The sequence below is a fragment of the Elephas maximus genome, chromosome 1 (assembly GCF_024166365.1).
Source record: "Elephas maximus indicus isolate mEleMax1 chromosome 1, mEleMax1 primary haplotype, whole genome shotgun sequence".
NCBI lineage: Eukaryota > Metazoa > Chordata > Mammalia > Proboscidea > Elephantidae > Elephas > Elephas maximus.
The window spans coordinates 136,342,899-136,356,462 of NC_064819.1; the positions used below are offsets into that span (position 1 = coordinate 136,342,899).

At 40.8% G+C, this 13,564-nt stretch overlaps 1 protein-coding gene across 3 annotated transcripts in view; it reads left to right on the top strand.

The window, feature by feature from the left end:
* Positions 1 to 13,564, top strand: part of KCNQ5 (potassium voltage-gated channel subfamily Q member 5) — a 620,656-nt gene that overhangs the window by 508,484 nt on the left and 98,608 nt on the right. For 2 of the 3 annotated variants that reach the window (XM_049895397.1, XM_049895406.1), the window contains exon 6: positions 10,726 to 10,836. The exons of the other annotated variant lie outside the window; for it this stretch is intronic. In XM_049895397.1, the coding sequence (XP_049751354.1) occupies positions 10,726 to 10,836 (111 nt within the window). The remainder of the gene's footprint in view (positions 1 to 10,725; positions 10,837 to 13,564) is intronic. 3 annotated transcript variants of the gene reach the window in all.

Below are 13,564 nucleotides of genomic sequence, written 5' to 3' on the forward strand. Positions count from 1 at the left end.
AGGTTTTGACCTCCTCCCATGAATGGTGAATGTTCTTGATGGCATCTAGAATGTTGAATCCTTTTCAGAAGGTTTTCAGTTTACTTTGCCCAGATCCATCAGAGGAATCACCATCTGTGGCAGCTATAGCCTTACAAAATGTATTTCTTAAATAAGACTTAAAAGTTGAAATTACTCCTTGACCCATGGGCTGCAGAATGGATAATGTCGTGTTAGCAGGCATGAAAACAACATTAACCTCCTTGTACATCTCCATCAGAGCTCTTAGGTGACCAGGTGCATTGTCAATGAGCAGTAATATTTTGAAAGGAATCTGTTTTTCTGAGCGGTATATCTCAACAATATTCAGTAAACCATGTTGTAAACAGATGTGCTGTCATCCAGGTTTGTGACTGTAACATTTATCCAGCACAGGCAGAGTTGTTGTTGTTAGATGCCATTGAGTCAGTTCTCACTCACAGCGACCCCAGGTACAACAGAACAAAACACTGTCCAGTCCTACACCATCCTCATGATTACTGTTATGTTTGAACCCATTGTTGCAGCCACTGTGTCAGTCCATCTCATTGAGGGCCTTCCTCTATTTTGCTGACCCTCTGCTTTACACAGCATGATGTCCTTCTCCAAGGACTACTCCCTCCTGGTAACACGTCCAAAGTATGTGATACAAAGTCTCGCCATCCTTGCTTCTAAGGAACATTCTGGCTTTTCTTCCAAGACAGATTTGTTCGTTCTTTTGGCAGTCCGTGGTATATTCAGTATTCTTCACCAACAACAAAATTGAAAGGCATCAATTCTTCTTCAGTCTTCCTTATTCATTGCCCAGGTTTTGCATGCATATGAGGCAATTGAAAACACCATGGCTTGGGTCAAGTGCACCTTAGTCCTTAAAGTGACATCTTTGCTTTAGAACACTTTAAAGAGGTCTTTTCCAGCAGATTTGCCCAACGCAATATGTCTGTACACATGGACCTTACTGGATGGAATGCACAGGAATCAAATCAACTACATTTGTGGAAAGAGATGATGGAAAAGCTCAATATCAGTTAAAGCAAGGCCAGGGACTGACTGCGGAACAGACCATCAATTTCTCATATGCAAGTTCAAGTTGAAGCTGAAGAAAATTAGAACAAGTCCACTAGAGCCAAACTATGACCTTGAGTGTATCCCACCTGAATTTAGAGACCATCTCAAGAATAGATTTGATGCATTGAACGCTAATGACCAAAGACCAAGAAGAGTTGTGAAAGGACATCATACATGAAGAAAGCAAGAGGTCATTAAAAAGACAGGAAAGAAAGAAAAGACCAAAATGGATGTCAGAAGAGACTCTGAAACTTGCTCTTGAACATCAAGTAGCTAAAGCGAATGGAAAAAATGATGAAGTAAAAGAGTTGAACAGAAGATTTTAAAGGGTGGATCAAGAAAACAAAGTAAAGCATTATAAAGACATGCAAAGACCTGGAGTTAGAAAACCAAAACGAAAGAACACACTTGGCATTTCTCAAGCTGAAAGACCTGAAGAAAAAATTCAAGCCTCGAGTTGCAAGAGTGAAGGATTCTTGTGAACAACACAAGAAGCATCAAAAAGAAGATGGAAGGAATACACAGAGTCACTATACCAAAAATTGGTGGACGTTCAAGCATTTCAGGAGGTAGCATATGATCAAAACCTGAAGATACTGAAGGACGAAGTCCAAGCTGCACTAAAGACAATGGGCAAAACACAAGACTCCAGGAATTAATGGAATACCAATTGAGATGTTTCAACAAACGGATTCAGCACTGGAAGTGCTCACTCATCTATGCCAAGAAATTTGGAAGACAGCTACCTGGCCAACCAACTGAAAGAGATCCATATTTATGCCTATTCCAAAGAAAGGTGATCCAACTGAATGTGGAAATTATCGAACAATATCATTAATACCACAGACAGAGTAGTTTTAGTATAATTCTTAAGGGCCCTTGGATTTTTGGAATAGCAAATGAGCACTGGCTTCAAGTCACCGCTGTTACCCCCTAACAAGAGAGAAGCTTCGAAGCCAGACATTGATTTCTCTTTGGCTATGAAAGTCCAAGTTGACGTCTTCCTTCAATATAAGGTTGTTCCATCTACAGTAAGAATTAGTTGTTTTGTGTAACCTCCTTCATCAGTTATCCTGGCTAGATCTTCTGGACAACCTGCTGCAACTTCTACGTCAACACTTGCTGCTTCGCCTTGCACTTTTATGTTATGGAGACGGCTTCTTCCCTTAAACCTCGTCAACCAACCTCTGCTGGCTTCAGACTTTTCTTCTGCAGCTTCCTTACCTCTCTCAACCTTCATGGAATTGAAGAGAGTTAGGGCCTGCACTAGATTAGGTTTTGGCTTAAGGGAATATTGTGGCTGGTTTGATCTTCTATCCAGACCACTAAAACTTTCTCCGTATCATCAATAAGGCTGTTCTGCTTTCTTATCATTCGTGTGTTCACTGGAATAGCACTTTTAATTTCCTTCAAGAATCTTTCCTTTCCATTACAACTTGGTTGACTGTTTGGCACGAGATGCCTATCTCAGCTTTTGACGTGCCTTCCTCACTAAGCTTAATCATTTCTAGATTTTTATTTAAAGTGACAGATATATAACTCTTCCTTTCATTTTTACACTTAGCGGTCACTGTAGGGTTATTAATTGGCCTAATTTCAATATTGTCATATCTCAGGGACTAGGGAGGCCGAGGAAAGGGAGAGAGACAGGGAAACAGCTGGTCAGTGGAGCAGTCAGAACACACACAATATTTATCAATTAAGTTCATCGTCTTATATGGACGCAGTTCGTGGTGCCCAAAACAGTTACAATAGTAACATCAAAGATCACTGATCACAAATCACCATAACAGATATAGTAATAATGAAAAAGTTGGAAATATTTTGAGAATTACCAAAACGTGACATGAAGTAAGCACATGCTGTTAGAAAAATGGCGCCAATAGACTTGCTCCATGCAGGGCTGCCACAAACCTTCAATTTGTAAAAAACAAAATGTCCGTGAAGTGCAGTAAATCAAGGCACAATAAAACAAGCTATGCGTGTACTATGGACTGCAGAAGAATGAACAAATCTGTCTTGGAAAAAGTATAGCCAGAATGCTCCTTAGAAGCGAGGATAGTGAGACTTCATCTCACGTACTTTGAACATGTCATCAGGAGGGACCAGTCCCTGGAAAAGGATATCATGCTTGTTAAAGAAAAGGGTTGGGGAAAAAGAGGAAGACCTGCAACAAGATGGATTGACACAGTGGCTGCAACAATGGGCTCAAACAGCAATGATTGTGAGGTTGGCGCAGGACCAGGAGTGTTCTGTTGTACATAGGGTCGCTATGACTCGGAACTGACTTGACAGCACCTAACACACACACACGCAGTTCAAAGTGATCAAATTTTAAAATTAACTGCACAGATTCTATGACTACCCAGTCTCTGCAACTAGGTGATATAGAAATGGCATAGAGAGGGGAGCAGAAGAGAAAAGAAAGGAGAGTGAGAATAGAAAACAGAATTTTTTACAAACTGCCAACATGAATCATCTTCCCTTAGAGGACCCAAAACCAAAGCAAACCCATTACTGTGGAATCACTTTTGACTCATGGTGACTCTATGTGTTACAGAGTAGAACAGCTCCAGGGAGTTTTCTTGACTGTAATCTTTAGCTTAGGATGGGTTTGAACCACCAACCTTTAGGTTAGTAAAGGAGCATCAACCTTTTGTACCCCCCAGGGATCTTCCTTAAAGGATCTCATCTGAGGAAATCATGTTTTGTGGAAATCTACAGATAGTATAGTCTTAACTTGTTCACATGAATGCATTAGCTGTAACCTAATATTCTTAGTTGTATCCTTAAAATCAGGTCAATAAATATTTGTCGATTTGTTGTTTGAGAGAAGGGAAGAAGAATGGTCTGTAATTAACTATGCTCTTTGGGGGAAAAAAAAACTGTAGCATAAACCAGTGTCTAAATTATAATCTGAGCATAGCATCTGCCAGCCCATAAAAAAAATCAAGAAAACTTGGATCAGAATTTACATTTGTTTTGCAGTATTATCCCTGAGGAAGAATTCTTGATTGCCAAACACACTAGGGAACCTCCACTCTACCTCAGACTTTGCTAGTACAATTACACCTTTATGCCAACATTTGTAGCCTACAGATTTTCAGAAAATGTATTTTTTCACCTCGGGTTTATATTGACTGCAATTGAGCATATGGAAGCTGAAGACAAAAATGTATCTGAGCTATACCCATCTGCCAAATCACCTTCAAGTAAATGGTCCAACTGAAGAGATGACACTAACTACCACTCATTTCTAAGGTAGACTGAGGTGCGGCAACAGGGTAAAATGAAGTAGGCCCTACTCACTCAGGTCTTTGTTCTTTCTGTCAGGCTACAAGCTGAGAGTCATCTGCTAGCTTCACCTCAGTATAGCAATAAATGGCATCCTCTCAATTAAAGTATTCATCTGCCTAAAACTGCACTGAAAGAGATGTTGGAATTTTTTTTAGGCAGTGAATTCAAAACTTCAAAACCATCCCAATGATACTGGAAATGCCATATTCAAAAGTCAGTCTCTAGAGAACTTAAATAGACATTTCTCCAAAGAAGATATACAAATGAGCAATAAAACACACGAAAAGATGCTAGACTTAGTCACTAAAAAAAAAAAATAAATAATGCAAATCAAAACCACATTGAGATGCCACCTCACACTCACTAACAAAGCTATTATCAAAAAAAAAGGAGGGGCAGGGATAACAACTGTCAATTAAGGTGTGGAGCAATTGGAACTCTTATACATTGCTGGTAGGATTGTAAAATGGCGTAGCCACTGTTGATAACGGTTTGGTGGTTCCTCAAAAACTTAAGCATAGCATTACCTTAAAAAATAATAATAATGATGACCCAGCAATTCCTCCCCTAGGTACATACCCACTTGAAAGCAGTGACTCAAATAGATATTTATGCACCAATGTTTATTGCAGCATTATTCACAATAGAGGCTCTTACGACATTTCCTTTTCACTGACTGGTCTGACAAACCAACGCTCCGTACATCTTCCATGACTGACTGAGGACTGTGGCACACCAAATGCCCTTTAACATACAACATGATTTTTCTCTCACCAGTTGTTTGAATGCTTGCAAAGAGTCAGTCTGTTTGTTTCCAAACCTTTTTTATGCCCATTATAATTTGCAATTGTAATGGCATGGTTTAATTTAACATTATGGCATAAACCGATGAAATATGGTACAGAAAAAAAGGTTGACATTTTTATGAAAACTGAATATAATGCTTTAGAAAAAATCTGTAAATGCCAAATACTAAAAAATCATATGCATGTGAAAGGTGGACAATGAATAAGGAAGACCAAAGAAGAACTGATGCCTTTGAATTGTGGTTTTGGCAAAGAATATTGAATATACCATGGACTGCCAAAAGAATGAACAAATCTGTCTTAGAAGAAGTACAACCAGAATGCTCCATAGAAGCAAGGATCACAAGACTACATCTTACATACTTTGAACATGTTGTCAGGAGGGATCAGTCCCTGGAGAAGGACATCATGCTTGGCAGAGTACAGGGTCAGCGGAAAAGAGGAAGACCCTCAGTGAGGTGGATTGACACAGTGGCTGCAACAATGGGCTCAAGGGTAACAACGATTGTGAGGATGGCTCAGGACCCGGCAGCGTTTCATTCTGTTGTGCATAGGGTCGCTATGAGTCGGAACCAACTCGATGGCATCTAGCAACAACAACAACAAAAACTTACTGCTGTAGAATTGAGGAGCAGAACCACACAACTATGTGAGGAAAAAAATCCAAAATATCTAGGATTCTATACTCAGATGACGTTACAAAAGCCAAGTTCATGCTCTCCTAAATTAAGAAATAATAGCTGATGCAGTGTGGTGGGGTTCATGCAGAAAGACAAGGCAGAAACTCCATTGCAGAGCACATTCTTTATCAAGAATATTGGGAAATGAAAGTACATTTATGTACTTAAGTTAAAGTAAAACATTATATATATATGTTTGTATTTTGTGATTTTTGTGGTGTGAGTGTGATTATCTACTTTAATCATAATTTTCGATTAACCAACCAACTAGCTATCACAGGAGCCTCAATTAAGAAGGCTTCTTGTATATTCTCATGCATTAATATGTAATTTCAGAATACAAAGAATAATAGGACTCTCTCCTAAGGAAGTTAATTTTACATTGATTCACCTGTACCGTGTTTCAACTCATTCCCTTAAAACACATATGCTATGTAGAGGAACCCTGGTGGTACAATGCTTAAGCATTTGGCTGATTACTGAAACGTCAGCAGTTCAGACCCACCAGTGGCTCCATGGGAGAAAAGACCTGGTGATCTGCTCCTATAAAGATTACAGCCTGGGAAACCCTATGGAACAGTTCTACTCTATAATATAGGATGGCTATGAGTCGGGGTGGAGCCCTGGCAGCACAGTGGTTAAGAGTTCGGCTGTTAACCAAAAGGTTGGCAGTTCAAATCCATCCGCCACCCCTTAGAAACCCTATGAGGCAGTTCTACTCTGTCCTGTAGCATCACTATGAGTTGGAACCGACTCGACAGCATGTAGCAAAAACGTGAGTCAGCGTCAATTTGACAGCACACAACAGCAACAACAACATACAGAGTAAATGTCTGATGTATTATGATTCACTTTTAACACTGTGTACATTAGATGAGAATTACATGCTTTGACACAGGAATTATCAGCAATGTATTAGTATGAGAAGAACCCATTAACCAACCACACTTCCATTTTTTCTGTCGTCCTGAATTCCCCATTCCCATAATCCCACCCACCCCATCGTCAGGGCTCATCCAAGATGAAGAAGTCAGTGAGTTTGATTCCAGCATCATCACCTACTGGACTCAACTCTTGCACCCTAAGGCCATGTGCACATGTAGAACTGGCAGCGGATTACAAAACACGGGGATGAGGAAGGCATCTTCAGAGGAGGAACTGTATTGTTTACTTAATGTTGGACCTCTCAGTATACAGAGACTAGCCTTTTGGGAGAAGTGCATTATTTATTTGTTTTTCATTATAGCAATGCTTTATTATTAGATTTCATTTTTCCAAAATCAACTCTGGCTCTTTAGATTCATGCCAGCCCATATCACTGTGTTAACTGTGCACGGTAATTAATGATCACCACCTGTCCTTCTGGTTGGGTGTCACTGAGGTACTCAGTGTAGGAGCAGCTGCCACATCTCATTTCAGCTCTAGTGGCGAAGTGCTCCCAAGAGGTCTCCAGGGAGAGTTAGATCTTTTGACAAGCATTTCTTGTACTCCTGTTGCTCATTGGGCCCAGTTCACAGTCTTACTTTAAACCACTTCTAAAGGCAATGTAGATATGATGGATTCAATAGCATGAGTCATCTTGCCATGCCATCAGCATGCTACTATGTTCTTGCAGATTTGTGAAGATTTTTTCCAGAAAATGAATCAACTGCCCTATCAATCAATCCAGCCACAAAGTACAGGTGGGATTTTCTACAATCCCCTGAAGATTACCTATGCAATCTCACAGGGTTCTCTGAAACAAGCTGCTGTTCCCAGAGTTCCCCAAGGGTTAGGGTTCCTTCCTCTGACTCTGGACCCAAATGAAACTAATCATTCCAGGGTCAGCTACTGCAAGAGTCACACGATTCCTAGAAGGTGGAAATGGGTTCATTGTTTAGCACAACAATGGAAGAATAAACACCAAGAAGGTGTCTGCTACATAGTTCATGTGCAAAGGATCAACTGATGAACACTAGCAGGGCCTTCCAAGTGCTAGGAAAAGAAAAGGAACATAACATGTACTGTTCCAAGGAGAATTGCTGGTATATCAAGGACAGCTTGACCCAAAAATCCGGAAAATCAATGAATATCTGTGCAGTGCTCATCTGAGGCAAGACCACCTCAGGATTTTATCGAATGTGGCTGGTCATTGCCTTAGAAAGCCAGCAGCTAGGTCAAGCAGATTGGTCAGTGTGAATTCCTGGAGAAGGCTCACATCTTTTTGTTTGTTAGAAAATAGCTTCATCATTGGTGCTACTTCTCATGTTCACATCATGAAGCCCAGTTATCTCCTTTGTACCCACAAGAAGCGAAATGATGCATGCTCCAGGCATGAAGCAAGAAGAAATCCCCACCAACCCCATCCCAGGAATGCAGAGAGAAAAAACTCTCTCCAACCCTCTCCCAGGAATCAGGTCTGGAGGAAAATGAAAGGCTCCACCAACCCTCTCCCAGGCATGGAGGGAGAAAAAACTATCCCTATTTTGCCAGATCCTTCTCAGGCCTAGCCAGGCAACACAAGGCCCCTGAACATCCAACCAAGCAACTTCCCAAACTCTTTTGAAACCAGAGTGGAAAAAGTTGTAGAGGCAGGGGACTCAGCTCTTGGTCAGTCAGGTCCCCTGCACTCAGCAAAAAGTGATTATCACAGAAACCGAACCAGAGTGCAGACAGGTGAGCGGAGCCTATGCCCTGGGCGCTGCTCTCAGAGTTCACAACATACTACTGTCCCCCACAAACTACCCCTCTAAGAGGAAGGGACAACTCTGCATACAGAATGTAAGAAGGCATCACTTTTCTGCATCTCGTTCTTTGGAATAAGAGACAGTGGTTAAAACCTACTTTCTGAGCAACAGAATAACTTAAATGCAGTTTTTAAAATGTGAAGAAAACCGTGAAATATAACATTTTTGCTGTGACTAAACCGTGAAGTTCTTCCTTCAGATTATTGTTATGAATGATAATAAAAACACCCCATTGCTGTCAAGTTGATTCTGACTCATGGCAGCCCCATGTGTTACAGACTAGAACTGCTGCATAGAATTTTCTTGGCTGTAACCTTTACCGAGACAGATTGCCAGGCCTTGCTTCTGTGTTGCATCTAGGCAGGTTCAAACCATCAACCTTTAGATTAGCAGTCAAGTGCAAACTATTTGTGCCATTGAGGAAGCTACTGTAAAAAGATTAATGTCTACTTTGCAGAAAAAAATATAGTAGATTAATTTTTTCCCACAAATTTAAGATTACCCAAAAAACCCATTGCTGTTGAGTCAATTCTGACTCTAGTGACCCTACAGAACAGAGTAGAACTGCCCCACAGAGTTTCCAAGGAGCACCTAAAACCACTAAGAAAATTGAACCCGGAATTTTTTTTTTTTCTTTTGCCATCACAAGGACTTCTTTTGAGAGTCCCATATACTGCTGGTGACATCTAAATAACTTGGCTACTAGGTTCTGCTGCAGATTCCTTCTCTCTGACCCCGGAGAGCCTCATCATCCCAGTAGGCTTTTTGTTGACTTCTACTTGACATCCTCTCACATCTTCACAGCCCCAGATCTTTTTATCTTCCAAGCTCCTTTCACTCTTCACGGATGATCCCACCGTCTCTTTCATTGGAATTGAAGGTAATTGACACAAGCATTGCCAACCCTCCTGCTTGCCTCACACTGTGTCTGCATCTTTCCCCAAGAGTGGAAAAAGTATCCTTTCACATTGCCAAGGCTAACCCTTCAACTACATATTTCTTCTGCCTCCCTGGGCACCTTACCCCGTTAATTGAAGCCACGATTCCTTGCTCTTCAGTTTCACCCTCTATTCAAACATGCACAAATACATCCTAGAAACCTTCAGTTCAAGTCTGTGTTTCTCACTCTGATGCCAACCTTGTTGAAGTGATTCATTTATTTACTAAATATTTACTGAGTTCCTCCTACTTTGGGGCAAGCATCATGCTACGTGTTAGGGAGATCCTAAAGAGTAAGAATGATTCCTCCTTCAAGTAAAGAAAAACACAGCATATTACCACTTATGATAAGTGGTATTAAGAAGCAAGGTGCTGGGGGGAAAAAAAGAAACAACATGAGGAAATAGAGAGTGAGCAGGGACCCTACTGTAGACTGGTTGAGTAGGGCAGGCCTCTGATGAGAAAGTATTTTGGATAAGACCTGAAGGATGAAAAGGAGCCCTGGGAAGAGTCAGGGAGAAGAGTAATCCTGGCAGAGGAAACAAGATGGGCAAAGCCCCCGATGCAGGAAAGACCTTGGCTTGTTTAAGGAGATAAAAAGTCACCGTGGTTAAAGTACCATGAAAAAAAAAAAAAAAAGTACCATGAGCAAGGGGAAAATCAGGATGATCTTAGAGAGGTAGACAGAGACTACCTCATGGAGCCTCTCATTAGCTTAGAATTCATTATGAATCCAATGAGTAGTCATTGAAGGATTTTTAGAGGGGAGTAAGAAAGTGAGACACCTTGCTGGTGTGTGGAGAAGGAACTGGAGGGAGACAAGAGCAAATCAAGCTGCTGCCGAAGCATCCCGAGTGAACAAAACACTGACTTGGTCAAATCCTAAATCCACGGTGCTATCATTTCTGTATCACTGATGGTTATCTACTTACGTAAATAAACTTTCTTTGAGTACACTTAGAAAAGATGGAAAATTGTGTTATAGGAGAGGAACAAGTATGTAGGTTATTCCTGTCCTTAAACAAAGACAAGTTCTGTTATGCGTCACGAAAAATTAAAGCATAGTAATAAAATGTGCCACCAAGACGTGCTGAATAATGATTTAGTGGAAAGTTGCTTTGTCTTATGTTCATAGGTCCTAACTTTCCTCTCAAGTACTTAAGTTGCACGTTCTATTTATTCTGTTTTTAGATTACGTTAACAACGATTGGCTATGGAGACAAAACTCCCCTCACTTGGCTGGGAAGATTGCTTTCTGCAGGCTTTGCACTCCTTGGCATTTCTTTCTTTGCCCTTCCTGCCGTGAGTATCTTTGTAAAAATAAAACGGTTTGAACTAAGTCTTTAAGGTTTATTAGAGTGAAATGTCCACAAGCTGATATGCCTGTGAATATATCTATATCATTTACAAATGTAATTTTTATGATATAATGATGACTTTTTTCTAAATACTATATCTAGTTGAGTAATTTATAAGATGTGGTCTTCCCTTGGAGCCCTGGTGGCACAGTGGTTAAGAGCTTGGCTGCTAAACAAAAGGTTGGCAGTTTGCCAGCCGCTCCTTGGAAACCCTATGGGGCAGTTCTTTTCTGTCTTGTAGGGTTGCTATGAGTCAGAATTGACTCGACAGCAACAGATTTTACAGTCTTCTCTTAGAGATACTTAACCTGAGAATTTAATATCAACTAGGTGTTTATGACCAAATTATAACACAGAGGCATCACCTCTCAGTCAGCATGCTATGAATCCATTTTAAATGTTTGTAAAATTCTAAAGACATTTTATTTTTAAGCTGATAGCCCCAATTTGGCTTACGATGTGTGCTACTAAAGAGATGGGTGTGTACAAGTGGAGGATTTAACTCTTTAGGTCCATTTGAGTGAAAAGCATGTGACCTTACAATGTTTTAAATATGTCGGATGATTTATTCTTTGTGTCATCATTGATTTTTCTTAATGAGCAGTTTCTGCATCTTATTAGAATGATGTACACAATTATCTTGCCCCCAGCTTCTGATTACTTTCTCCTTAATAGATGAAGCTTGCCTTTCTGATCATTTTATCCTCTTATTTCTCTAAAGGCAGTTGGTTAAATATTTCAATTTGCCGCCATCCCCAAGCCCTCACTTCTGTTCATTCCACTCCAGGGAGAAGAGAGTCAACAAAAAGGAGTATTTAAGTGGTGGTGGCCCGCACACTTAAGGAGACTAGACCACCCCTCTTGTCCCAGACAAAAGCCGATGCTTTGGCACAGCCTCCACCAAGCAGAGACCTCAGAATACCCCTCAGAAAGAAGCCAAGAGAATAGGGAGGTCAGACGGGGATTTTCAGCAGTTTTAGCTCACAGAGCTTCTCCTCTTCCTGTTAATGAGTGCAGAGGACACTCTTGTCTTTCCTATAGCCAGCACCCAACTCTGGGTTGACCAGCTGGTTCTATCCAGACAAAACCAAATCAGTGCTGTTGAGTTGATTCTGACTTACAGTGACCCTGTGTGTATCCTAGTAGAACTGCACTCCATAGGGTTTTCAATGGCTGATTTTTCAGAAGTAGGTCACTAGACCTTTCTTCCAAGGTACCTCTGAGTAGACGCAAACCACCAGCCTTTTGGTTAGTAGTCAAGCACATTAACCGTTTGCACCACTCAGGGACTCCTGGTTCTGCCCTACGCCACACAAAAATCACAGAGACCAGAAAGACCATACATAAGCCTAACATTAGATCTCAGTTTGAATTCTGTCTTTGTCATTCACTACCTATGTGACCTTGAGTACATTTCTTCATCAGTAAAATAAAGAAATTATATGAAGATCAAGATGATGAACTAAGTGCTTGTCATGAAGAAATTTTTTTTAATTTATTGTGCTATAAATGAAAGCTTACAAATCAAGTCAGCCTCTTATACAAAAACTAATACACACCTTGCTATGTACTCCTAGCTGCTGTCCCCCTAATGAGACAGCACATTCCTCCTCTCCACCCTGTATTCCCTGTGACCATTCAGCCAGCTTCTGTCCCCCTGGGTCTTCTCATCTCTCCTCCAGACAGGAGCTGCTGACATAGTCTCATGTGTCTACTTGAGCCAAGAAGCTCACTCCTCACCAGTATCCTTTTCTGTCTTACAGTCCAGTCCAATCTCTGCTTGAAGAGTTGGCTTCAGGAATGTTTCATTCTTGGGCTAACAGAGGGCATGGAGGCCATGACCTCTGGGTCCTTCCAGTCTCAGTCAGACCATTAAGTCTGGTCTTTTTACAAGAATTTGAGGTCTGCATCCCACTGTTCTCCTGCTCCATCAGGAATTCTCTGTTGTGTTCCCTGTCAGGGCAGTCATTGGTGGTAGCCAGGATGAAGAAAATTTTTAGTAAATGTTACTTCCCTTTACCTGTCTAAATCTGGAAATGTATGTTTTTTATTGCAAAATGACAAAACCAAGGAGGATAATAAAAGCACCTCAGTTATCCAGAGTCAACTCCTCTAACAAACTTAGCAATCCAGAACAGAGCAGAGACTCACTCGATAACTAGATTCCCTAAGGTAAAATGTCTTTAAAAGCAATAAAATGCAGGCTTTTTTTTTTTTTTTACCCAAAAGAGTGGCATAAAATATCTGCTGATTTTGTGCTTATACTTTTCCTGAGACCACATATACAACAACTTCTGTGATCCAGAGAAAAACTAAGACAAGGAAGTCGGCAACCTCTGAGCTATTAAAATAGACAACAATGTGTTGCTGCCCTTATAGGAGAGTCTCCTCAGACCTAATTCATTGTCTATTCTTAATTTGGAGAATTCTGGCAAATGGGGTTATATAGTTTCACAATTCTTTGAAGATTAGAAACAGCATGTGCATGGGTGGCAAATAGTGCAACAGGAGCAGGAAGATGTGATGAAAGACTACCAGTGAGGGGGGGAAGAAAAAGAGGAAGGAAACAGAAATTTAGCATTAGGGTAAAACCACCTCTGGAAGTGTGGCTGGTTCCAGCAAGGTGAAATACCCAGCATCCATAATGAAAATCTGGGCAATCACAGAGAGGT